We start from the raw sequence: 27972 nt of genomic DNA on the forward strand, positions 1-27972 counted from the left end.
TTGTTGGAATACGGGTAGGAAAAGAACAACGCGCCGGGATGGTGATGATGCTGCTGCTGCTGCTGATGAGACTATGGTGGTAAATCTGTTCGGTCGTTACTGAATGTTTTGGACAGTCCTTTAAACGCTCAAGGAACGCACGTCAAACCAATAAGGACAGCGAAACGACGGTACAGTGCGTTTACATGCTATCGTGTTGCAAAAACGGGCTTTTCGTTGTGTCGTTGCTGTGGCGCATCCCATCCAAAATAAGATTCCCATGGTCGGTGAAAAAGAACAAAGACAGTGGAGAATATATTATCTAAAATAATAGCTATCTACATATGATCAAGCATCATAATCTAGCTACATATCATCTGAAAATAGACGGTGGTGCATTTTAACCTTTTCTTTATATCGGCAGGTTTTTGCCACATATTCATGTTCCTTGTCTGTCTTTTGTCAGGACGACTATTCATTCTATGTCTTTTGTTTATTTCGTTCACAGCAGCTGCTTTCATTGGCCTCCTCCTGGGTTTTCCCACGAATACACTCTGATGTACATTTAGGTTGTCCTGTCTTTCAGAGAGTGTTTTTAAAAATATATATTTTCTTTGTAATATTATAATTATTTATTAACGATAGTGCATCTGTAATAATTACCACATGTACAGTGTTTGCTATATATTATGGCAGGTCAATAAAATACAGTCTACAGTGGCAAGACGTTTAGGCACCAGTGAAATAGCACTATATGACTATAATGTAATTTTGAACTAGTCATTGTATAGCACTGGATATTATGATAACGAATTTTAGACATTCTTAATTTAATTGTAGTTATTTAAAACTATATATATTTTAATATTTATTTATGGGTTTTTTTTTTGCTAGCAAACAGTTTGAATTGCTGGTAGTACTTTAGAGCTAAAACAGCCATAGTCTACTGCTCATTTATGTTGCATATCTGCAATGAAATAAACACAAGGTGATTTAGCGTGGTTTGTGTTAAAATGGTTCTTAATAAGGAAACCTACTGACCTAGATTTAATTGTGGCGGTGATAGAAACTCTACAACTTATTCTCTGTCCAAAACTCTCAGGTGTCTTCTGAGATTTTAACACAATGTTGATAATGTAAAAAATGATTTACATTCCACGTTTCTCCTTGCTTTGCATTATTCGACAATAGAAGGAGTACTTTTAATACTTGGATACCTAAAGCTGAGTGTCCTCTCTTGAGATGCTTTGTCAGGCCTTTTTCTGCAGCCGTCTTCAGTTGCTGCTTGTTTGAGTATTTCAGCCTTCAGTTTTGTCTTTACTAAGTGAAAAGCTGCTCAATTGGGTAGAGGCCAGGTGACTGATGACCATTAAAGAACATTAAACTTCCTTGATATCCATCAGTACTGTGAAGCAGCATCATATCAGGTTTGCAACATTTGACTGAATCTGAGTTCACATTAGACACATTAGATTTTTTTAAGAGTGCCTACACCATGTTTGACAGGTGATGTGATTTGCTTTGGATCATGAATCCTTTCTTTTACTTCTCCATATTCAAGGTAATGTGGTTTCATCAGTCCAAAAAAGCTTCAGAACACTTTTTATAATGTTTCTAGGAGTCTAATCTGGACTTTCTATTTTGGAGTGTTACCAGGGGTTTGCATCTTCAAATCAAATCAGAGGAACCACATCAAAGTTTATTTGTCGCATACTTATGGTACATGGTACAACTAGCAGTAAAATGCTTTCATGATTGTCCGGTCACAAACAAGTAGAACAAAATATAAAAAAATAAATAAATAAATAAAATAAAGAGATGAGAGTATATACTCATAAAATATATAAAAAAATAAATACATTTAGTAATATGCAGCTGGTGTGCAGTTTAGATGGGGATGAGGATATGGTTTTAAAAGAGAATATGAAGTGCAGACGCAGGTATTTTGAAGTAAACTCTCTGTATTTACATTATGACAGAAAATGAATTGTAGACTTTGACAGTGATACACATACCTCTATATGTACCTCTGTATGATTTGTTGTGAAGAGGTTTATCTACACCATGGAAAATGAAACAATTTTGTTGTCTTCAGCTCATCAGTGCAGTCCTTCTTTTTTTAAATGTACCAAATTTTGTCCAGTCCTAACTGGACCTTGTCTTGGGCATGAATCAGCATATGTGTAACCATTTCATTTAATACCATTGTGTGAAGAAGATAAGAGAAGCATTAAATGCTTCAGACATCCTGATCGTATTACTCTACCAAAAAATCCAACTTGGTAAGGGGGCAGTTTTGGGGGTACCGTCAGTATTTAAGTAACCCGACCATATGTTCACCAATGCACCAAATGGTGCATTGAAATAAGACATCTTAAGTGATCTGTGTGTGTTCTGTTTACAGCTTAGGAGATGTCAGACCGAGGAGACCTGAAAGCTGAACTTGAGCGCAAAAAACAGCGCCTCGCCCAGATCCGAGAAGAAAAGAAGCGGAAGGAGGAGGAAAGAAAAAAGAAAGAGGTAAAAAAAGATTTTCCACTAAACATTTAATTTAATGTTTGTATGTTTTAGTTACTACTAGTTACTATTACAATACAGTTTAGGTACATTATAAGACCATTTTGTTTTCTGTTTCTATTGGATACAGTTAATTACCATGTACATAATTTCCCTGTGCTTAGAAAATAATGAAAAACCTACTGAATCTTAATACACTTGTTATGAAAGCCATTATAAACATGATAATATTCCCTGGAACTGTTTGTTTAGAAATATGAATGCATGGTTTGTATTTTATGTTTTGTGTTGAGCACATATTTGCAGTATATGTCTGCTAAAACCCCTGCTTCCTGCTTTATATATATTCATTACAGTCTGAGGTACAGCAAAGGGCAGAGAATGCATCAGAAGACTCGGACCTGGACCGAAAGAGAAGAGAGACAGAAGCTCTCTTGCAGAGCATTGGCATCTCACCTGAACCACCTTTAGGTATTCAGCTTTATTGTAACTCTTTAGGACAAATTTATTTCCAAACATAACCATAGTCATATGCTGTACCTGCCAGTGAAGCTCAAATCTGATGCTGCATGCTTAAGCAATTAGAATGATAGGTGAAAAAACAAAAGTAGTGTCCAACAAAGTGCCCTTATGTTGCTGGTGAGTAAGTCAGTAATGGCACGGCGGCTGTAAGAGCCAATACCAGTCATCAATCACTGTTGGATTACCGTAAAAAAGATGGACATGAGCGCCATTTCACCATGGATTCAATGACAATGGCTAATCAAGTTTTCTTCCATAGAATCAAGTGTGATATTGACCTAAATAAAACACTCAGGATACATTTAAACAAAAGTAAAGAACATAAAAAACAGGAATAAAGGTTTCACTCATACATCAGCAGATTTCTGGGTAAGAAGACTTGGGATGGGCAATGGCAATGTGAATTCTAAGTAGTCTCACAACATATCAAAATAATTCAATCAACTGAATTGTGGTTAACTTTGTGAGTACTGAATTATTTACAAAAGAAGTGTTATTAAATCAGAATGATTTGAGGGCAGAGATTTACACACAACAAATACAGCTACATTTGGCAGAATTGAGGCCTTCATAATAATAGTCAACACTGTAAGCCACAAAACGTTTATTATTATTATTATCATTATATTAGTAATATATATTAATAGTGTGTACAATGCTGTAAACCTCCCTTTGTTGCTAGGCTCTTATTGCCCCAATCTCCCACTCCCGTTCCAGTTCAGTCCCTGTGTTTAATGTTTTTTCTGTAGCTCATTTCAAGTGCGGATTCTTTTTTTTCTTTTTTTTTTGCTAAAAGGCTGTTGGCTGCTGTGCAAAATTTCTTTTAAGGTACACTCTTTTATGTGCTTTTAGGCACCAGTGGTCTGCAGCACTGTCAATTCCCTAACTGACCTCCTTTCACTTCTTTTTAAAAAAACTAAATGTTTTAGTTGAACAGGGCTTTACTGACTGTCATGACTGTCAGGTATCAACTAGGAATAATCAAATATGTCTCAGATCTCTACTGCCACGTTTCCTAAAGTCACATAAACAGCAGAAAATCAGTTTAAGTCTTAAATAAAAAAGCATATCATCAGGGACTTGGCTTTTAACTCTCTCTCACTCATGTTTATCAGGCTAAAACATCTCCACAAGGGGCACTGTTAGTATTCTCATAGCTTAGAAATATAGAGGCCATACCACAAGAATAAAACTACTTATTAGCTAAATTAAATTTAAAATGAGACATAAACGTACCGGAATGTTCTATGGACTCATAGATCATGACTTTTTCCCACCAAAGTGAAGGAAAGGCCACGATGTGGAAAAGGAAAAGCTTTGCTTATGATTCAAAACATACAAGCTCATCATTCAAGCACAGTGGATGCAGTGTAATGTCTGGAGCTTGCATCTTTAATCGTTGTAGCAGCAGAATGAATTCAGATTTTTGCAAAGTCATTCTGTTGGCCAATTTAATCAGGAGGACCTTGCTTATACAGCAAGCTGAAATTCTCTCATTCATTTTTTGTCTGATGCCTTCAGTCTATAGTAAAAGTAAAACAATTGGCCTTGCCATTCCAGTGTGTTTGGAAGGGATTGTACAACTGATGAGCCTAAACATAATGACCACCTAATATGCTAATATGCTGCCAAAACAGCTTACTCTACAAGACCTATTACGTTGGTGCCATGTGGCTCTTGTCCTAACCCTCCCCCCATACAGTGCCCCTGTCCTGTGATATCTGGCATCAGGACATTTGCAGCAGATCCTTTATGTCCTGCAAATTGCAGAGTGGTAAAACTAAAACCAAACCTATTTAAAACTGGTTAAAAAGACATCAGCTACTTTAAAAGGACTGTTGTCAGTGTGCCCCAAACTGAAAAAATTTTTTTTTTGTTTAAATTGGTGTCAAGGGTAAAATCTAAAAGAAAAACAAGTGAAATAGGCTCAAAAACAAGCTACTTTGACATGTCCTAGCTGAACCATTAAAACACCCACACATTCTGGCTCCTGCCTTTTTCAAGGCATGAATGTAAACACACAAGGCCATTTTAACAGTCCAGCTAGAACATTTCAGGGACTCTCTTGGTTTGGAGGGTCATTTTCTTTCTTTCTTTCTTTTGTTCTTAATCATCTACACTTTTTAAAAACATGAAATGTTTGTTCTAATGCTGTATGTTGTTTCTCAAATAAGACATAAAACACACTTATGGTTATGCCCACAGATTTTTTTTAAGTTTTCTGTATTTTAATAATTAGCTTTAACTGTGTAGTTAAAGGTAAAAAAAAAAAGTGTACTTGTCTTTTAATCTTACTGTGAACTGTTTTACAAAATCCGAATTTAAGTTTATGTTTGATTATTCAACATAATGTAATTATATTTAGATATAGATTATATCTAAAAAAAAAAGAAAATATTTTGTTTTATGTAGCATGATATTTTGCATGTGCCCAGTTAATCCAACATGAATGTACTTCTTAATTAAAGCCCCAACAGTATGTAATTATATGATAAAAGGGTTTTCTATCAAGTTTCCTATATAACGTAGTTGGTATTTTTTTTAGATCTGCATTATATCAAAGTGACTCACAAGAAACATTTTATATTTTTTAAAATATTTAAATAAACCCTTTCTAGTTTATATGTTTTCATTTGATACCCCATTTTGTCCTCATTTCTTTATGGCATTTTACAAGGTCTTATACTTTCATTTACAGCTCCAGTTCTGTGATCCGCTGCACTTCAGTGTTGTTTTTTTCCATGTCCAGGACTAATGTATTCTAATATATCTGATTAGTGTATTTAAGATATCAAATTAGTGTATTTAAGCATTCAAAGCACTTCCAAGGCTCTGTAAACAACTTATGTTTAACCCAAGGTTTAGAAGTCTAGTCTTACTATTGTCATACTTTTTTTACATGTAAATTGAAATGACATAATTACATAGTTAGGTACATTATCACATTTATGTATTTAGTATCACATTTAATATCTATGTTTGCACTTTTTTCCACTTGTTTCAATGTAAAAAAATGGAATTTCAAATTCAATTGATATCCTCTTCTGTTTTTAGAAGAACAAATGTGGTATCAGTTGTTTCGTGTGTTTGATAAAATGTACATGTTCTTGTTATTCCTGGCTATGTTTGTGACTTCTTAGAGTGACTACTGCTTGTAAAAAGAAATGGCATCGTATTTCTTTGTGTATTTCTTTGATACATTCTTTATACTTGGGATGGCTTTTTTGGTTTTTTTTTAAGACTGGAACAAATGTGTTAGTTTTTCACAAGTGCTTTAGGCATGGCCCCTGAACTGGTTTTTGTATAAGTCTTCACATCCCATTGCATTGATTCACCACCAGAGTATTAGCATTTGATGCACAGTTGCTTAAATGTCCTCTCCATCATTTATCAAATAATACGACAGAATTAACATGAGAAGTTGTATCTAGCAAACGTAGCAACAAGTGTTAGCTCGAAGCAGTTCATAAAAGATCATATATTGTGACCATGTAACCTGATGACCTTCAGTGGTGTATGTGTGGTTTTTAACTGAATCTCTATTGTACTATTGATTACCATGAATAATAAATTTACTATGTGGAAAACCTGCATACGCAAACACAGATAGAATGGAAACCAGTGGGCTGTGGCTTAATCCAGTGAATTAATGTTTTAAACACATCAGAATATGTAAACATGCACCTGTTACATTATTACACTACAACTTTAACAGCTGTTACACTAATACACTATAGCTGTAATGTTCTAACAACTGTTACTTTGTAAAACTGTTACACTAACAGCTGTTACACTACAAATTTGACACTACAACACACTCTAACAGCTGTTACACTACAACATACACTCTAATAGCTGTTACACTGTTACATTACAACAGTGACACTGGCTGTATGGGTTGGTAAAGTACTACCACTAACCCTTATGTCCATAAAACTTAAGTAAGTTCTTGGAGGAAATATACAGAGTTAAAGCTTGAAACTTCTTTGTCTAAACGGTTGACATGTTTACTGACTGAATTCAGCAACTGGCCAATGACTTCCATTCTAAATATGTTTTAAGTAAAGTTTTTTCAAAAGGGAACTACAATAAAATGGTTGTACTTGGTAATCAAACATACACTACAGATACAGCTGGGGGAAAAATCTTCAAATGAATGTATTAATTCACTTCAGGTGTCTCTTTAAAAGAATGTGAAAATAATCTATGAACAATGTGGCTGCACTTGGATTACCCTCTAAGGTAGCAAGACCCAAATGGCTTATGACAACAGTGTTTTTATATTTGCAGTTTTAATGACGTTTGTAAATCATAAAATCACTTCTATTTCTGTCATTTGATGTACAGTAATTGTTTATATATATATATCAGATTCTTCAAAGTGTGTCAGAAAACAAAAAGGGCAATTGCTTGACAATTTCTCCTGTTGTTGTTTTTTTTTCCTTTCTGCTTTTTTCTTTCCTCTTTGCTTTAACCATTTCAATCCATCATGTTAATTTTGATTTGGCTCTTTCTTCTGCCTCTGCTGGCCTCCAGTGCAGCCGCTGCAGCTTTTAACATGGGATACCTGTTATTTTCATTATTTAGTCCCAACCCCTATGTCTCCCTCTTCGCAATCAGTGAGCACACCCAGTGAGGCGGGGAGCCAGGAGTCTGTGGACGGGGGGACAGTAGCAAGGTAAGTCTTCCTGCAGTTTTTTTTTCAGCATTGATTACTAATAAAACTTGCTCTGACATGAAAGATTTATCAGACTCTGGAGTGGTGGTGCACTGTTCTACTGTGTAGCGACACCTGCACAAATTTGACATGAATGGAAGTGTCATCTTTAACTGTTTGTCTTTTGGAGTTCAGTTCATCTTCTAAATACTTTAATAATGAGCTGGGGTGCAAACTTTTGCATGCCACTGTACATAGATAGATTGTAGATTTTCATCTTTAACACCTTTAGAGCATTACAGAGGGTGTAATTCTATGGCTAACTCTTGTTACATGTTAAGTTTGTCTTAACTGAAGAAACAGACCAGAATGAGCTTTGGAATAAATGGGTTAATCTGTTGAGTGTGTGTGTGTGTACACACATCAGGACTTGCAGTTGTGACCAAACAGACAACCTAAAACTCATTTATCTCGTCTTGTCAAATAAATGTGAAGTAGGCCTCTAAATTAGCCTTTTCTGTTTAATCTGTGTATGAAACACTGACTTTTACATTTCAAATGAAGAAGGACTGGCAGTGTTCAAAATGGGGACAGTGTATTTTAGATCTACTTTAAATCTAAATCTCTAATCTGCTCTAACAAACAACACAATTTATGTAAATGTTTGTGGACACCTATTCTAATTAATGCATTCAGCTCCTATAAGTAGCACCCATAGCTGACACAGATGTGCTAGAGGGGTATAAAGCCCCCCAGCATTGAGCTGTGGAGCAGTGGAACTGTGTTCTCTTGATCTCTTGATCATGCTTTATTCAATACGCTTGAGATTAGTTGAGGATGAGTTAGGGTGGTGATCATCCAACATCCTGACCTCACTGAATGCAATCAAATCCTCACAGCAGTGCTCTAAAATCTAATAGAAAGCCATCTTCCCTGGACAGCAGAAACAGGATAAAGCAGGATAAACTCTTTTTTATGCCATTTTACAGAAGAAACAATGAATTAGCAGGTGTCCCAATACCATTGCCCATATAGTGTACTTTCAGTATAAGCAGCCTAAGGATGATGGCCATATATAGACAAATTTTGGGTGTTAAACTCCATATATGGATGAAATATTTTGTACAATTTGTTATATGAAAAGCCATATGTGCTTGGCTTCATGTCATAATTTTAATATGTTCAGTTTTGACAGTGAATCATTTTTACTACCCTCCTAAACTAAGCCTGATTTTCCTCTTTTCTTCCTTCTCTTAATGTGGAAAGCAGATATAGGTAAGGAGGAATGTAGGTGTGTTTGACTTTTTGTATATACCCGGACCTGTCAAGTTATTCATTTCCCATTAGTGAGTCAGTATGAGAGTGTTGTATTTCTCTGTGTGGGACAATGGTACAGTGTAATGTGACTTCATCGTATGTGACAGTGTGGTACTTCATGAAACCATGCATGAAATGGCCTTCCTGTGCCTCTCTGGTGGCTAATCATCCATGTTCTGTTCTCTCCTGCCCGTTTATGCTACGTTTTGCTTGTATGGCCAGGACACTGCAGTGGGACACAGACCCCTCAGCTCTTCAGCTTCTTGCGGACTCTGAGCATGGGTGAGATTTCCATTACCTGCATATATAGTCAAAGTTTCAAGTCTTAGTGCACTGACCCCTTAATCTACAGGCATTTGCGCAGTAGTGCATATATACACTTGCTAAGCCTCTAAGCGCTGTATTAGGAACACCTACTGTACACCTACTTATCCATGCAGTGATGCAATCAGACAAATCGTGTGACAGCAGTGCAATTCAGAAAACCATGCAGATACAGACCAGCAGCTTAAGGTAATGTCCACATCAACCATCAGAATGGGGAAAAATGTGACCTCAGTCATTTTAAGGATGGCATGATTGTTGGTGTCAGATTGTTGGTATCAGTAAATGCTTGAATGCCACAGCCTATTTAAGTACTGTTTCTGACCATGTGCATCCATGATAATGCCTCATGCCAAAGCTTATCTTATTGTGGTTCTATGAACATGACAGTGAGTTCAGTGTTCTTCAGTGACCTTCCCATTCACCATATCATAGACCAATAGGACCAATCTCCAAAGGGAGATTTGCAGCATTGTGCCCTACCCTCCAAGTAGCATATTAATATAGTGGTCCTAACAGGGGGCTCAGTGAGTGTAAAGTGGTTGCCTGAAAGAAATGGCTATTCATTGGAATTAAACATGTAGTTGGTCAGGGTTCTGATGAGATTATTAATATGCTCTAAATAAAAGCATATATAACTAAATAATAAAAGTAGTAACTGCTCACATTAAAGATTTTTACCTTAAAATAACAGCTTAAAATCCTTTTGATGCTCCACTGACTTGTAATAGGGAAAACATAGCACTGCTGTCATAATAATTCAGGCTCAGCTCAAAGCACAAATTACACTTCCTGTCTGTAGGGGGAGCCCAGAAGCAAAAAATGCCCATTCTTGCATACTATTGCTTGCTATTAATGAATTGTAGAGTATACTATAGTGACTAAGACAAATTCTGAATGTGTCTGGTTTTAAAAGTGGTGATCAAATCCTGAGGCAAATAACTTGGCAGAAATAGATTCTAAATTGCATTTGCATCGTTTTTGTTGCATTAAGTTACTGTATAATAAAAAATATAATATAAAATATATAATATTAAATAAAAATATAATAATAAAAATAATCGAATAAAATTATGTCAGCCAATATAATCAGTTATTGGAATTTCTCTCAGTATTGTAGCAGTATTGTTGACATTGTTTTGAAATTCAATGGCTGTCTATGTTTGTCTCTTTATCTGTTGCTGTCATTCTGGTCTCAGGTGCAAAATGCGAAGACTTGGAGCATCCAAGATTGTTCAGATTGACTTCATGCCCAAAGAATTGGTGACATACTGTAAAGAGACTCAGACTCCTATCGCACCAAATCTGTCTGAAGGTAAAACTCATTTTTATAAAATGATGTGGCCTTTAATCATGTGCCTTTTGAAGTGGAAAATCTTAGTCTTCTGAGAGTGACACAAGGACATTTTGGTACAAATATGCCATTTTCATTATATTTCTATTACATCATTATATCTTGCTCTTCAAGAATGGAAATGGTTGTGCATTACTAAAAAAATATGTTGTTAATTGGGCTTTGAAGTTATAAGGTACTAAATCATGTGTCTTTTCTCTAATTTTAACAAACAGAACTACAGTAACAGAACGCAGTACTATGTTACAGTTGTATGAGTGTTGGAGTTGTAAAGACCAACATCAGATCGGTATCACTATACCCTTGATGGAGTCCTCAAAATTGGAAACACAAGGTTACAGAGTGACTTTATATATACACTACAACTGCTTATTAAGAAAATTGGCATTTCTTGCCCCTTGGCTCCCTCTACATAATCAGACTGAAGGCAAATCAGATTTGTTTCTCAGATCAGATCTGGCGAGATGACTGCACTGTCTATTTGTACGTGAACAGATTGGGTAGTCTAAACATCACAAACCTATCTACAAAGGTTGCTGTGGTAACGGCATAGGCACTTACATTTCATACAGGGATGCAGGAAAGATGAAGGTTGCTCTGGATTTGGTGTGAACATTGTACATCGCGTTGCAAGTGATGCAAAAGCAATTTGGAAATCCAGTTTAAACAGCCAGACAGCTGTACACCTGCACAGATCCAATTGTGGTTTGGATCTGATGTGAAAAAATAGGATTTCATGTGTTTTATGGATCTAAAATTCAACCTGGATACAATCTAGGTATGACAAAAAAATTGGATTTGGGCTGAAAGATTAAAGCCTGAAGGAGATTCTACATAGTGTTGCTTTAAATCCACACTTGTCCAACATAGAAGCTACTAACAAACTCATTTGCTGGTTGAGACACAGTGTACTCTTTGCAAAAATGTATGTTATTATAAAACACCTCTTTAAAGGGTAATAAACAGTAGTTTAAATTTAGCACAAGTGTGGAGACCCTCAACAGCCCCCACTGACACTTCAGTAGCTCTTTATACTTTATTGTGTAACTTTCTGTTCAGTATTCACTTCACCAGTCTCAACATACTTTTCTGCCATTTATCCATTCAGCTATGCCATGATTCATTCCCAGAGTTGAGAGGGGTCATTTATAATGTGTTTTGAGACAGATTACTGATTACCTGTTACAAATCTGTAACCTAATTCACAGAGTTATTGTATTAATGTAACATAATCTGATTCCTTTCTATTACTTTTAGAATACTATTACCATATTACCATAGAATACTATTATCATATTATAATAATCAGCAATCTATAATCTGCTTATGTTCAAATCAAGTCAGTTTGTACTTCTCAAAGCTATCGATTTCCACATCCGAATGGAGTCCAAATAAGAAAAATATGCTTGTGGCACCACACTGTCTATTCCTTTCATGTACGCCTTGATTTCTTTTTTCTTCCCGAGAGTAAGTCTGAGTGGTTATGATTACACCATGAATAACTAACTAATGAACAGCAAAGAGCTTTTGATGAGAATTGATTTTTCTCATTCCCCACAGAAGAGGAGGAGGATGAAGAGCTGCCAGTAGTCAAACCCAAACCTCAGTCTGATGAGCAGGAGGAGGAAGACCCTCAGGAGACAAACAAAGGTAAGCATGATTTTCCATGAAGTTTTCAGGCTGAACATTTCCCTGTACTGAAAAGATCAGAACAATATTTGGTTAAAGGAGTTAACTTTAAGCTGTATAATTAATTATTTAAGGGAGGAATTTGTGATAATACCAGTGTTGTGATGTGGGTTTTCTCAGGCTAGTAACCAGAATGTTTTTTTAGAATGCTCAAACGTTGGATAAGACTTGCTAAAATAGGTTTGATAAAGTAGTTTTTTTATTGGTATTTTATAATTATTCCTTCTATTTCTGTTAAATATTTAATTATTGTTTATTAATTAACATTTAAAATATTTAGTTAATAATGACCAAAACCCGTTCCTGCGAACTCCCCCCATCTCTAGAAATGCCTCCAATACTACAAGACTAGATGTCTCCTCCACATAGGCCAGTCACCGCCTCTTTTCAAATGGATGCAGCATTGCTAGGTAGCCAGTGCGCTCAGAGGAAAGTGCGGCTCCCCAGCTCTGATACAACAGTTAGCAGACACCTGTGCTAACCAACATGACACTAGGAATAATGTGGGGAGGAAGTGCCATCAAAGGCATCAAATCACCCTAAGAAAGCAAGTCTAGGAAGCGCAATGCGCAAGGCCATTTGTGCTTTCTTATGACTCCATTGGTTTCTGCTGGACAGTAATAATGAGCTTCGAGCCAAGGTGTTTTCTGATCTTTTGTAAGTACATGGAAATATATTGAAGGTATTTTAAAAATGTGTCTAGGAAGCTCATGCTAGCACTGTGCCAGGGAGAGACCTAGTTAGTAGGTGGGAACTGACCAAGACTAAACTGGGGAGAAAACTAGGGGTAATTTTACTTTAAATTACTTGTCTTAAACTGTAAAAAGATTACTTCTCTTACTTTTATCTTATCACATCAATTTCCTATTAGCCTGATGATATGCTTGGACAGATCACTAGCCTAGGTTACCACTGTTCCTGCACTCATACAGCACTGCTCATATTTACAATTGCACAGTTTATGTTTTAAATGCATCACAAGGTTGTTAAATTAAGGTTGTTGTGCACAAAAGTAACTAAACAAGTGCCACAGAATACATTTAATTAGCATTAGTATTTTAAGCTGTTGTTTGATGTATATGCTGTATGTGACTTTGGTTGGGATAAAAAAACCTCAGACTTGGTTTTACAAGAACCATTTACAACCCTGTTATTTTGCCTAAGAATGGAACCTGATTTTTCTTTTATGGTGTGCTCATTAAAAATATATATATATAATTAACAGCTATTATTGGCTGGTTTATGGCACCGCAGAGATCACAGAAGCCACACAGCACAGGATAGTATAACATACCATAGCATAACACAATAACATGGCTTTGTTTTTAGCACCATAGCCTGTCCTCTCAGTGTCCTCCCTGTGTGATGTGTGGTACCTAGCTGAAAAGATTTTTTTGGGGTCAGCTAGAGTTTGCTTAGCATAGATACCTGGTTGCTTTTTTGGGTTTGGCTTCTGCACGCAGAGCTTTTCCTTTCTTCTGTGCAGTTAACTCTAGTCTGAGGTAGTCCAGTTTGTTTTTGAGAGAGGGGATGTTGGAGAGAAGAGATAATAAAAGCTTTTAGAACTCATTATTCAACTACACCAATCTTAATATAGTTTTCAGTTAGTAACTAATGTGATTCTAGGCTTGTAACATTTTGCACAATGGAAAAAGTCATTACATCACTGTAAAGTGTTGCTTTGCACTATGTTACCAATAACACTGCTAAAGACTGTACTGACACTGATCTTCTGTAGACCATCCACGGGAGCTGACAGAAGAAGAGAAGCAGCAGATTGTTCACTCAGAAGATTTTCTGATGTTCTTTGACCGCAGCATCCGGGTGGTGGAGCGTGCTCTAGCCGAAGACTCCGATATTTTCTTTGACTACAGTGGTCGTGACATGGAAGAGAGAGAGGGGTCAGGACATTTACAATTAAAAACACACATGCTGATTGAAGTTTAATTATATTTAAAATAAAAATTACATTTCATTTAGTACAATTAAATGTATTGTTTTTGTTTACTCAAATATTCATAGATACAAATACGTGCCTAAGCGGTATATAGTTACTGTACTAAGTAATAATAATTACAACTAGTAATAATTATAGACAATAACAATTATACTAATTATACTAATACTTTACTAATTAATAAACTATAGTAAATATGTCATCTCTGGGAGATACAGTTTAGGTGTTTAGTGTGTTTTCATTGGAGGTGTACACTATGTTAGGGTAAACCTGGTCTGGTGTTTAACATGCTCCCACATGTTGAAGAGTTGCATACTCTACTTGTGACATTTAGTTTTTTCATGTGATTCAAATTGGTCAAATAAGGTCAAATATTAAAATTTGTCTGTTATGAAAAAAAGTAATGCAAAATAGAATAAAATGTTTTTAAACAGTTGAAAATCACTATAGTTGTATATCAGTATATGTGTATTTCAGTAGACTATGAGCAGAACTATTTATAATCTCATGATACTGCATTAACCCTGAACTTTCAAATCATTGCCAGAAAATTCTAAAGCTTAAGTGTTTATTTGACCAACTGAATATTGCTAACAGCACATTTTTTAATCAAAGTAAGACTGAGTTGACTTTTACTCAACTCCATGCACATGGAATTTTATCTAAAATGTAAATATCTGTATGTAATTTTATGGTGCATTAAGTGCATGGATTATCCACCTGGGAGCAAAAAAGAAAAAAAAAAAAAAAAAAAAAAGATTTTACTTATTACTATGTAATAAGTATGTAATTATGTAGTTAATTATTATAACTATATTATATATCATACTGTTATTATTTATATATTTTGTTTAATAATTATATAAGTTAATGAATTCTTTAATTTTCACACTGATGTTGCAGATGCCAAATATGATACACTTTAAAGGGTTAACAGTAAGTTATCTTGTTTGGTCAATAGAGACACGCAAGCTGGATTAAATATGTCTTTCAACCGACAATTCTACGATGAGCAGTGGTCAAAACATAGAGTTGTCACCTGTCTGGATTGGTCGCCACAGGTAAAGGAGACTGCTTGTTACTGCTATAGTGCTCAGAATGAGTGAAACGATGATAATGCTCTCTTATTGAAAAATGTCAACCACTGTCAAGACTAGCTCTTGAAACCAGTGTGATTTCCTCTTTTTGATCTCTTAGACATCTAGACATGCTATTTATATTAGAAACAAACTAATACTTCATTAATGTCTTGATTCACCTGGAGTATTAAAAAATCTTATTTTAGAATATGCCCTCATGGTTGTGCCTAATAGTTTCCTGCAGCATCCACTGATGGAAAGGTTGAGCTTAAATATGTTTGAAAGAAACATTCTACACTTGCACTTACAGTATTTGCATAAATTAACTTGTGTTCAGTACCTCAGTAGTACCTATAAAAATAGAGTGGAGATCCTCATTTTTTATTTCAAGTGACTCCTAGCGTGAAAAAACATGCTTTCTGATTTGATGCACATTGATTGTGTAAAGAATTTGGTACAAACTACACTTTTTTGCAGCAATGTTACACTTTTTCACTAACAAATGTTCTGCCCTCTCTATAAGTCTAGAAAGCTATAAAACTATGTTTCGTTTTAAATATATATATTTTTTTTACACAGCATGAAGCTAAGAAGCTAAACCAAACTAAGTTGAATCATCGCTATGTGTGAAAACATCACAGCACAATTTGTGTTAACTGCAGTGGTGTATAAGTGAATTATACTTCACAACTGTAGGCAGAGCCCAGGAGCAAAAAAAAGTAGTGCTATGGACCTTAGGTTTCATGATGAAATTAAAGTTGATGGTAATTTTGGCATTCCTAATCACTTATATCTTATTTTAGTGCCTCTATGCACAAATGTAACTTTATTTTCCTTAATTTTTCAGTACTCTGAGTTGCTTGTAGCTTCTTACAACACCAATGAGGATGCTCCACATGAACCTGATGGAGTTGTACTGGTATGGAACATGAAGTTCAAGAAGACAACTCCAGAATACATATTCCACTGTCAGGTCAGAATTCCTGTTTGTTGGCCAACACATTTTTATAGCCACTGTTGGTGTTTTATGTTGGGGGGCGTCTTGAGAACAATATTTTGATGTCAGGTTTCTTATACATATTTATTACAATTAGAAGATGTTTTAGAAACTAGGAATAGGTTCAAGCAATAATTTGTTACGTAATGACATATTAATTCGTAGTAAAATAGTACTCAAGATTTGCAAATCAGAAACCAAAATGGCGATGTTTTTTTTTATCATACTATGCGATCAAGAACCACCTACGTTGACAGGAAAGGACCATTTGACATCCAGAATGATCAATCACACGTCTTTAACTATTGTTACCAGTTACAAGTTAAGATCTGAGTCCAGGGAACACTCTCCCTCTAACCTGACCCCAATTTGCACACCACTTAATTCCCCTTATTCAGTTGTGTTTACTGACTTGAGTAAGTTACTTAGTTTTAGCTTTTTAATATTTCCGTCATCAATCATGCCATCATAAAAAAGCTCCCTATACAAGGCACTAATTAGGTCACAACATGATGACCTCTGCACACAAATAAACTGGACAAATGAACTGGACAAATCACGTCCTGTTTCCATGAATGCATTTTTTACACCTTTCGCCCTCTATATTACCAGCACCAGATACTTGCCACATACACAAATTAAAGTTTGAAATCAAATGCTTTCTTACCGTTTTGGAAACATGCCAATACTATATGGGTCATTATATACCCTGTGGCACAAATGGCTCCTAGATTTGATTATAATAAATTATTTGGGACGTAGTTGTAAATTCATGACCTGCATAGTGCACTGCATTAAGTATGGGAGCATGGCGCCATTTCAGATTCTCCCAAGGACAAATGCTAGCAATCATAGTCTCCTGTGAACTCGAGCTGAGACAATTAACATAGTGCTCTCAAAATGTTTTATCACTCACTCACACTGCTATGAGAAACCATAATTATGACTTATATGTAGCTGCCTGCATTTTTGTGTCTCAACTCACTGGCAGCCCCCCACAGGTAACATTGAATGTAGTCTGCATTACACGATATCCAAGGAAAGTAACATTGAATGCTGGTCAGAAAACCCAGAGGTATACCCAGGTTTTTCTGTGTTTGTATTCTAATTGAATAACAGTAGTAATTAACTTAGCTTCGCTGTTCTTTCCCTTTACTGCCTCCCTTGGAAAAAGATTCTAGTAATAAAGATGACATTGAATTTGTTGAGCTAGCATACAGTGCAGTGAAAAAGTAAAGGGTTTATCTTCATACAAAATGTAATATTACACAAGGGGAACATAGAGTTTACAGGAAGAGGAATTTGAGATCTCTTTTTATCAGAATTAATTTTAGCCACAGTGAATGCCACATTCTGAGGCATTCAGAAGTGGAGTTGTTTTTGTGCTTCAGATTGTGCTTGAGCTTAATGAACAGCGGTAGCAGAATCATGGTTCGAAGCATTCCAGTTGTTAGTGTGCGATGCTATTATCTTTACATCAGGACACCTGTTTTCCTGAAAGTTCCACTTTTGATTCGTTAGTCCAAAAAACATTATTTTAAAAGGACAGGGCTAATCAATTCAGTCACTGGTATATCTAGTTTAATTGATCTCAATTAACAACTAAATTCGGTTAACTGAGTAACTAAGGTGGCTTTTTTTCAGAGAAGGCCAATTGCTGTTGGATTTTCATCTGTTAAATGTAGTTTTCAATATCAACAACTAGGTGTGACAAATATGTTGAAGAAATCAGGGAGAGGCAAATACTTTCACACCTATACTCAGTCAAACTGCAATGCAATTTATTATAAAAAACATCCCTCTTGTGTTTTTCCCCTTCTTGTAGTCATCTGTGATGTCAGTGGGCTTTGCACAATTTCATCCAAACCTGGTTGTTGGAGGAACTTACTCAGGGCAGATAGTGCTGTGGGACAATCGAAGCCACAGGAGGACGCCAGTACAAAGGACACCTCTGTCTGCTGCTGCTCACACTGTAAGATCATACCGCTACAGTACACTCTCTGAGTTTACTGAAAATTATACTTTGCATCTCTGTGATCATAGGCTGTATGCATGTATCTGTTGATGCACAATGTATTTTAGCCATCCCCTAGCCTAGAGTTATTTAAACCCAATAATAATAGCTATTTTTATTAACGAATTAACAGACTGACCAGTCAGAGCGGTACTTCAGGTCAAAAGGTGTAAGAAGGCCCTTCATTAATAGTCAGCTTCTGACCAAAGAACAACACTGTGGTAATATGATTATTATTAATCACAGCTCTAATAGGAAAACCCCTACCAAGAGCTGCTATCCTGGCAAGGAATACAAACAAGGGTTCTGCGTTTTTTGATGCACTGAAATAAATCCTTATGTCAAACATACACACATGATCAGGGAACAGAGATCCCTCAATGTAACCCCCCCCACACACACACACAATTAAGAGTCAATTTGTATCTGTATCTGTAAATAATCTGTAAATAATATTGTTATTGTTTTTTTTTATTCTATTATTTATATTGTGTATATAGTGGTAATTTAGTGACTTGCTATCCCTTTTCTGCTGTGACACTGAGAATTTCCACACTGTGGGACTAATAAAGGATTATCTTATCTTATCTTACCTTTACTGCATGTATTCAAGTGACACATGACAATGACACAAATCAGCTGAAAATAAATGAAAAATTACCACAATATGATAGTGAATTTGGGGGTGGAAGTGTAACATATTTCACAGTGCAGTGGTGTATGTTCCTGCTCACAACCAGTGATCATTTTGGTTTGTTCTCTGCAGCACCCAGTATACTGTGTAAATGTTGTGGGAACCCAGAATGCCAACAACCTGATCACCGTATCCACAGATGGCAAGATGTGTTCTTGGAGCTTAGACATGCTCTCTCAGCCACAGGTAAGCAAAACACAATACAGCAAATCACAAAACAGGACAGATATGTTCAGTAGGACTGGTTAGCAATAATAGTACATGGACAGTTTGTAATTGTGACCTTGTATTTCAACTTAATAATCTGTCCAATAAAGAAATATTATTAGTCTGACTATGCAACAGTTATGCCATAAAAGGCTAGCAAGGTTTTTATCTCAGCAGTAAGTTTGTTTTTATCAGTAAAAACACTACATAACAAGAATACAGGAGAATACAATTAGAAGGTAGAATACAGTTAGAGGAACACATGTTTGGTATGTTTTCTCAATACATTACTGCTTAGATGATTTTTTGTTGCCTTTTTCTTGATTACCTTTGCTTGGTATTTTGTATTGCAAAACTTTGGGCATCCCTGGTCAAATTACACTTCTGCACACTGTAGAATTAAATACATTGATTAAAAATATATATGTACATGAAAATAAATAGGAATCATGCTCCAAAACATACAGAAAATGAGAAATAAAGGATAAATAATAATGAATAAGTCCCTTATATATAATACAATAATAAATAAAGGGTTTTCTCTTTTTCTCTCTAACAAAATGCATTATTTTGACTGTATATGCCATATAATGTACACTTTAAATCCCCTAAAATAGCCATAATGATAAGTGTACAGTTGTTGGTTTAAAGGGCACAGTTTAAGGAAGAAAGTGATGATTTATGAATGCAGTAGGAAATATGCTTCTGTAAGCTAATTTATTAGCTACATAAGCCTGATAACGCTGGTGCAAAACTAAAGAAGCAACACTTTAGACACCAAACATCTTTTGGCTGATAGACTGTGCCTGGTGAAACAGAAAAGTTTTTTACTGACCCGTTCCATTAATGGACACATCCATGCTAACATATGGATCTCACTGCATGCTGGAACACTCTTTTTCACAGGAAAGTATGGAGCTGGTCTACAACAAGTCCAAGGTCGTAGCGGTCACTGGGATGGCCTTTCCTGCTGGTGATGTGAATAACTTTGTGGTGGGCAGTGAGGAGGGGACAGTTTACACAGCCTCACGGCACGGCAGGTGAGTACATTTATAAGTCAATAGCTATCACGCAAAACAAGCAAGTTACATAAATCTTGGTTTACATCTTAATCTCCTGCTTGCCTTTCTCTCTACAGTAAAGCTGGCATTGGTGAGATGTTTGAGGGGCACCAGGGTCCTGTGACCGGCATCAGTTGCCATAATGCAATGGGACCCATTGATTTCTCCCACCTCTTCACCACCTCATCATTTGACTGGACAGTTAAACTGTGGTCAACTAAAGTAAGAGCTATGTTTTGTTTTTGTTGTATTTTGTTGTTGTCTAGTTTTAAAATCGTCCTAAATTGTTCTTCAATTAATATGAACTCAATCTTGGAATTTATGGTGCTACCAACAGTTCCATACAGCAGGGCATCTCACACAGGAAGGTACTCACTTGGGGAGAGTTCCACTGGACAGATTTCCCCTCTTGACACCCAGGACATTTTTCCATGCATTCTTGAGCTAATCATCCGCTTCATGGCTGCTAGTTCCCCTTTAGGTGGGATTGCCTAGAAAGCAATAAAAAAAATCACTTACTGTGATCGGCTACTCTCTGTTTTCCATGGATACATGCAACAGGCAGCATATTGCAATTGGTGATTGGGCCCCAGAGTAGTTCTGGACAGAATGAGGTCACTGCACTACCGGCATCCAAGGAAAGCCTGTGTGGGGTTCATGGGGGTGTTCATTGGACTTGGCATGTGTACAGTGCACAGCCTGTTAGTCATGTCTTATTGGGATGGAGGGGTAGTGTTCCGGTTCAGTTGGTATGGGCTCGTTGTGGGGACTTGCATTCATCAAAAGTAACAGTAAGAAGTAAACTTGGGTCTCCACAGTGAAGGATTTGACACCACTCAGTCTTATCCCATAGCTCCCACTCGTGGGTTCAAGGGGTCGAGAAGTTCTCTTTCCAGAAAGAGGTGATGGTTCAGAAGCATCTTTGCTAGTTCCTGCATCATCAGTTATTGCTGGATTATGTTTTTAAGCAGCGTGTTCATCTTGAGAAAATATGTTTATCACCCTGTCAGCACACATGGTTTTTCAAAGCACGGATGCTGAAATGGTGAATCCCTCAATGGTTCAGCACCCTGGAGAGTGCTGGCATAGCTCTGTTGTGTTTTTGGAGCTGGTGGGAGTGCCTGCCGTGATAGTGGACTTTGCTGTGCCAGCATTAATGATGGGCATTGCTGGTAAGCAAAGGTAATATCAGTGAAAGATAACTATTGGAAGGAAATAATATATTTCCATTATGTTTATGTCATTTATCCAAACTCATTAAGATGGTGTATGTACATTTAGTTTTTTATCAACTGTTGCCTTATTACATGACCTTGCTTTTCTGTTCTCTACTTACAGCACAATAAACCCCTGTACTCCTTCGAGGACAATGCTGACTACGTCTATGATGTTATGTGGTCTCCCGTGCACCCAGCTCTCTTTGCTACAGTGGATGGAATGGGCCACTTAGACCTGTGGAACCTTAATAATGACACAGAGGTGAGCGGGCTCAGAGCTCCCAGAAATTGTAATCTACACTCCATGTTTAACAGCACATGCTTCATCACTACATCAGTTTCTTATGCCTACATATCACAACAGAGTAGGCAAATGTGTGATTGTGTGCATTTTACAAATAACATTTATTTTGTATGCCCCACTGGATGTTGGTAAAGGGGCCAAAATGGAAAAATTCACACTGATCAGCCATTACATTAGCACCACATTTGATCTACAAAACATTTGATCTACAGTGGCATCTGTCAAATGGTGGATATGTTAGACAGCAAATGAACAGTCAATTCTTGAAATTGATGAAAGCAGGAAAAATGGGCAAGTATAAAGACCTGAGCCACTCTGATAAGGTCCAAATTGTGGTGGATAGATGACTGGGTCAAAGCATCTCCAAAACATCAGATCAGTCTTGTGGGGTGTTCCTGGTATGCAGTGGTCAGTACCTACCAAAAGTGCCCCCAAAAAAAGGACAACCAGTGAACCGCTGACAGGGTCAAAGGCACCTATAGCTCACTGATGCCATTAATGGAAGTCTCACCTCATAACGTACAGGAGTTAAAGGACCTGATGCTTACATCTCAGAGCCAAATACCACAGGACGCCTTTAGAGGTGGGGTTAATGCCTCAAATGGTCAGATCTGTTGTGGGGGCACAAGAGGGACCTGCTCCATATTAGGCAGGAGGTGCTAATTGGTGTTAATATCTGTTGTAAACATGCCTACTTGCCTTTAGCATAGTATTAGCGATAACAAGATTGTCCAGCGTAAAGACCAGGAAATGTATCTTAAAGGTGGTTATGTATCTTGAAGGTTTAGTAAGAACTACAGCTGTTTGGGTAGAAGTTAAGGGGGGGGGGCTGCTTTAAATGTATTCTATTATTTGTTTTAGCCACATGATGGTAAATCATACAGCCAGTTAAACGTGCAACAAAAAAAGACAGGTGATTGGTTACATTTCACTACCCTTCCCAATGCTTGGGATAACAGGTATCCTATTTCTTTCTAAGTTCCTCACACGCAACTTTGTAGCCTGCTGCAAAGCTCGTTAGAGGTGTCCGGGCCTAATTACAGTTGCTAAGCAGTTTCTAAGCTCAAGGAGATGTTTAGCCAGTAGGGAACTATCATGGCCCTCTTGGACTCCAGAAAAGGCTAATGATTACTGGAACCTAAAACATTTGTCTGTAAAATGTTGTTTATTTTTAATCAACACTGCGATGCTTGTATTTAAACTATACAAGCATTTATTTCACCCATGTACAAATGTTACCTCATCGTTTTGATGGGGTTAAGTGTTATTCCTTGGAACACCAAACAGAAAATTATCCAATCAAGCGCAAAAAAAGGAAAGCACAGCCTCAGCATTTAACCCATCCATGGTAGTGAACACCCACTTATGCTGGTGAATAGGGCAGTGAGAACACACAGCCTTAGTGATAGACAGGGTCCAAAACACCCAGGGAGCAATTGGGGGTTAGGTGCCCTGTTCAGGGGCAACCTCAGCTGTCCCAAGCCTGCTTTTCTAACCTTTAGGCCAAAGCAGCCAATTTGTAGCCACATGCCATTGGTTAGGAATTTTGGAGCTGCACCAACAGATTTACGCATTTGAAAACTTTGGAATCAACCAACTAAAGTTTTGGATCTCCAGTAATTTACAATTTCATGAGATTTTCCAATTTTTAGTTCTGGATACATCACTGACAGCGAGAAGCTTCAAATAACTCATGGAATGTCTTATATTGTCACGGTTTGTAGAGGTTGGAGACAGAGGCGGACATACACGCAGGATCTTTTAATAAAGGAAAATAAAACAAAACAAACAGAAACCAAACAAGCACTAAGATTACCAAATAAACAATACAAGAATCCCACAAACAGGCCAAGTCGACAAACCATGAAACCAACATCAAGAGAAACCAACATGAACAGAAACCAACATGGACATGCACAAGACAGACAAAGGAAGGCTGAAACAAAGGGGTTCTTATAGGTCAGATAATGAAGAACACCTGGGAGTAACAAGGGGGCGTGCTTACAAAGGAGACACAGGTGGAAACACTAACGGACAGTCGGGGCTAGGGGCTTGGGAGCACATGGCGACACAAAACAGAGGATAACATGACAGAACAGGGGCAGGCATGGCATATATACACTTCAAATATCCATGCATCATTTGGCATGGCCTTGTGCATTGCTGTTAGCATAGCATTAATGCTACTTGGCGCTAGCAGAAATTGGTATTATTATTGTCTTTAGTTTTTTCTCTTGTTTTGACATTCGTAGTGTAAACTGAAGGCTTGGCTAAGTGAAGGTTGTCAATTCTAAATTTTGAATACAAAAACATGTGTTCTCATTGCCTTTATCAGGTTCCCACTGCAAGTGTGACAGTGGAGGGGTCATGTGCACTGAACCGAGTCAGGTGGGCATCAGGAGGTCGGGAGGTAGCAGCAGGCGATTCAGAAGGACATGTGTGGATCTACGACGTTAGAGAGGTAATTATCAATTTTTTAGCTTATTCAGAGTTCAGCAATAGCACATATCTCACAGTGAGAACGACAGCACTAAGTAGATGTTCAATGCGTACATTTTTGTGTATTGTAGCAGCTGGCCGTACCCCATTCAGATGACTGGAGCCGACTGGCACGCGTTCTCATGGAGATCCGAGCAAACACGGACGGAGAAGAGGAAGGTGCCATAGAAGTGACTGGCTAAAAGCACAGAAGTGTCGTAAACACAATAAACACAACATGTATGGTATAAAGATTTCCAGTCAGTAAGGGAGACCAGGGCACAGCCTAACATGACTTGATTGTATTTGAGAAGGTTGAATGATATCTATCAGTCTATCAATTATTACCCCATAGGCAGGGTTAATTTTATAAATGGGGGTTTTCATTGGCTTAGTTCTAGCATTGTGTTGAAAGTAACCCTGCCATGTGAAGGCTGTACTTTAGCCTCACTGTTTGTTTCAAATCAATGCTGTATTACAGCCACCAAATGGGTGAAAAAAACTCAGTAATCAGTACTCAGAAAAAAAACTCAGTAATTTGATAAAGAATATGTATGATAAAAGTTACTTTTTCATACAAAAACTACAAATATATAAGAATATGAGAAAAAGGTCAAACAGGTCATGTTCTGCTTGAACCTGCTTAACCCTGTTACATTTTACCTAGAGCTAGGATGTGCCCTGCTCATCTGTACAACAGAGCTACCAGAGCAGGGGTCGGGGTCCATTCTGAATAACACTGCAAACCTTTGTTTAATGCTTTATCTCACTGTTTTTTATTTTATACAGTTGTAAGCAGAAAAACAAATCCTCTACAGAGAACAAACATCTAAACATTTTAATGAATTTGAATAAAACATGCAACTGTTAATATTTTTTTTCCAGTGTTTTAAAGGTGCCAACAGATGCATTTAGTCAGTATTTTAGTCAGTTGTTTTTTGATGTATAAATAGTAAGTATGTGACTTTGGTCAGGGAACAATGGTCAGATGCAGTTTTACAAGTTTATTTAGAACCCTGTTGTTTTGCCTTAGAAAGAAACACACTGATATTCCTTTTATGGCGGGCTAGTGGAAAAAAGACACACAGCATAGCACAGCTTAGCCTGTCCTATGTAGTAGTCTGAAGAGCTGAAGAGATTGTACCTGTGCCTTGGGGGTCCTAGCCTAAAACCTTTAGCTTTTTGTCTGCTCCTATTGGCTGCACATACATTTTCTTTATCTTCTGCAAGCTTTAGCGCAGCCCCCCCAGCAGCATGGTACCTCGATCACTTGATCACTCGATCGCTTGATCACTTTCCGCAGCCACTTCGTGATGCAGTGGACTGTTTGGCCTTCTGTGTTGCACTGTGAGGCACTGCAGAGTCTCTAGCCTCTGGCTGGGTTTAAGTACAACAGTGTATGAATTGACGTCACGTTCCCGCCGGAATACACCCCCTTTAGTCGGATTGAGTGGCAAAATATTTTGCTACACGCCTGCGTTTATTAGGTAAAACGGCCAAACCAGAAATGAAACAAGCGATTATCTGCTCAAGTTAAAGCCAGTTGGATGACCAAAAACCCAAAGGTCCATGGACAATGTGTAGCAAGCGACTATAAGCTAACTGAGGCTCAAATTATACCCATATGTTGTAGGATAAAACCTCATATCTGGGGGCACAAAGACATCTTGGTCTTAGGATTGTGCTAAATTCAGAACTGGGCTTGTTTTTTTCCCCACCTGTTTTTAGAGCATGACCAAACAGTGAGCTCTTATATGTTTTGGATTCCAGAATTGCAGCAATCCGTTTGTTTCTCTACTCTTTAGCTTCGGCTGTCTGTAAAAGGAGAGCTTGTACAGTCAATCGCACAACAGCTCTTTCCCGTTTTTGTGTTTTAGCGGCATTCACACTGAAGGCTAACACAGCCACTCAGTCAGCCTTTTGCCAATCAGTGGGCGTGGCTGCACTCATTCTGCCACCTACGATGTCACATGCATAGCCTCTATTGGGGATGTAAATTTAAGTCAAGAGTGTTGCATGATGGTTTTGGGGTCTTAAAGTTGGCCTGTTTTACATTTCTGTTTTGCTAACATATATTAACATTTGTTAACTATAGAGGAATGTTTTTTTTTGCGACTACTTTTTCAGCAAAATCTGTAATTTGACCAGGAGTGACCAAACATTTGCATATGGCTATGATTAAATTCAATAAAATGATGTGACAATGTTTACATTGGTTTTTATTAATAATGTGAACAATACCCTTGACAATTTTCATCAAGAATATGGTGCTGCTTGTGTAATGGCTCTGATTGATAATGTAATGGAGGCCGTTGGGCAGTGACTGAGTTCTGTGAATAAATGTCGGAAATTGGTGACTATATAAAGTTAATTGGAAACTAGAGCCGTTACACTTTAACAATAAAGGTCTTGGGATGTTCGAGACGAGAGAATGTCTTACCAATCATGTTGTTGAGTCATGAAGTTTTATCCAACTGTTGAATGCATTCATGAGTTGACCCCACCCCTGCCAAATATAAACTACCAGGATCGCATATCCATCCTTTGCTGTGATCACACCTCATTGTGCTTGTGCCTCAACCGGCCTATTTATAACACGAGTGTTGATTAGCAAGGGCTTTGAGTTCATTCCAGAACACACACACACATGCTGGCGAAGTGCTAAATAGGCTTTGGGGGATATTTGCAAATATCAAAGTAAAGTAGTAACTGCACCTGTGCAAGTAACTTAGGGCATACTGGGCTCAATGTTTATTTTTTCAGACATGCTAATGTGAAAGTCAGTTGTTGTTTTTATTATTATATTAATAATTATTATTACTGTTTGTTTCTATGTTTTAATTTATACTGATTGGTGGAAATGGTAGAATGAATTAATACAAACTGCTTTTTGCTTAATGTTCTAGAAAAAAGAATTGTCGTATGTATATAGGCGTATTTTCAAACTACAGGTTTAGCATAGTTTAGCATTCAACGTACTGAAAATAAACATGCTGTGATACATGTTGTGGCATTCTTGTCATTTTTGAAATATAAATTTTGCTTCATGCTAAACAAAAACATCAAACAATTATACACACTGATGTGTTCATGCGTATTGATGATGTAGTTATTTTGTTTGAGTGTAGTTACTGATACACAGGTGTGAAGATGTAAAGTGGGCACATACATTTTATACATTTTCAGTGTACCTAAAGCTTACATAGCATGCAATTACATTATACTTATTACACTGGACATACACAAGCTTGTAATATAACTGTACTTGCAAGTACTTGCATCTGATACAGAAGTCTAGTGAGTAATTAAGTGTCTGTATTAGAATATTTTTCAACACACAAACATGATTTGAGCAAATCTAACTTGTTTGTACTTATGTTTAATTACATGTATTAATTGTACCTGTAAAGATACAAATGCTAGTGCTGGTACTAAATAATAATGACTCAATTTAACTGACATCCAGTTACATCCAGTTATATAACTGTTAAATAATTTTAATACATTAATACATTTTAAAGGTGCACTCTGACCAAAAAGAAAACAAATACCATTGCAATGCTGTTGTAAACTGGCCTACTCACATCCTACAGTGGTGTCAGAAA

The 27972-nt window shown here is 37.0% G+C and overlaps 1 protein-coding gene across 3 annotated transcripts; it reads left to right on the forward strand.

The window, feature by feature from the left end:
* Window positions 1-25: 25 nt before the first annotated feature.
* On the forward strand, window positions 26-27370 carry dync1i1b (dynein cytoplasmic 1 intermediate chain 1b). 3 transcript variants are annotated; one of them, XM_072680358.1, is made up of 17 exons: window positions 26-170; window positions 2384-2499; window positions 2853-2967; window positions 7555-7696; window positions 9215-9274; window positions 10516-10631; window positions 12231-12320; window positions 14098-14260; window positions 15278-15377; window positions 16243-16368; window positions 18218-18364; window positions 19173-19286; window positions 20214-20347; window positions 20446-20590; window positions 21707-21847; window positions 24225-24350; window positions 24460-27370. In XM_072680358.1, the coding sequence occupies exons 2-17, from the start codon at window positions 2392-2394 to the stop codon at window positions 24568-24570; spliced, it is 1938 nt and encodes a 645-aa protein (XP_072536459.1). In that variant the 5' UTR covers window positions 26-170; window positions 2384-2391; the 3' UTR covers window positions 24571-27370. The 3 variants fall into 3 exon arrangements, with proteins under 3 accessions (XP_072536459.1, XP_072536460.1, XP_072536461.1); XM_072680359.1 differs by having other exon boundaries at window positions 7606-7696; XM_072680360.1 differs by having other exon boundaries at window positions 7639-7696.
* The last annotated feature ends 602 nt before the right edge of the window (window positions 27371-27972 follow it).

Source organism: Salminus brasiliensis, chromosome 5, assembly GCF_030463535.1.
Source record: "Salminus brasiliensis chromosome 5, fSalBra1.hap2, whole genome shotgun sequence".
NCBI lineage: Eukaryota > Metazoa > Chordata > Actinopteri > Characiformes > Bryconidae > Salminus > Salminus brasiliensis.

Coding starts and splice junctions, on each gene's coding strand:
- dync1i1b (XM_072680358.1), top strand. CDS start 2,392: ATGTCAGACCGAGGAGACCTGAAAGCTGAACTTGAGCGCAAAAAACAG. Junction 12,321..14,097: donor CCCTCAGGAGACAAACAAAG/GTAAGCATGATT, acceptor GATCTTCTGTAG/ACCATCCACGGGAGCTGACA. Junction 14,261..15,277: donor GACATGGAAGAGAGAGAGGG/GTCAGGACATTT, acceptor TTTGGTCAATAG/AGACACGCAAGCTGGATTAA.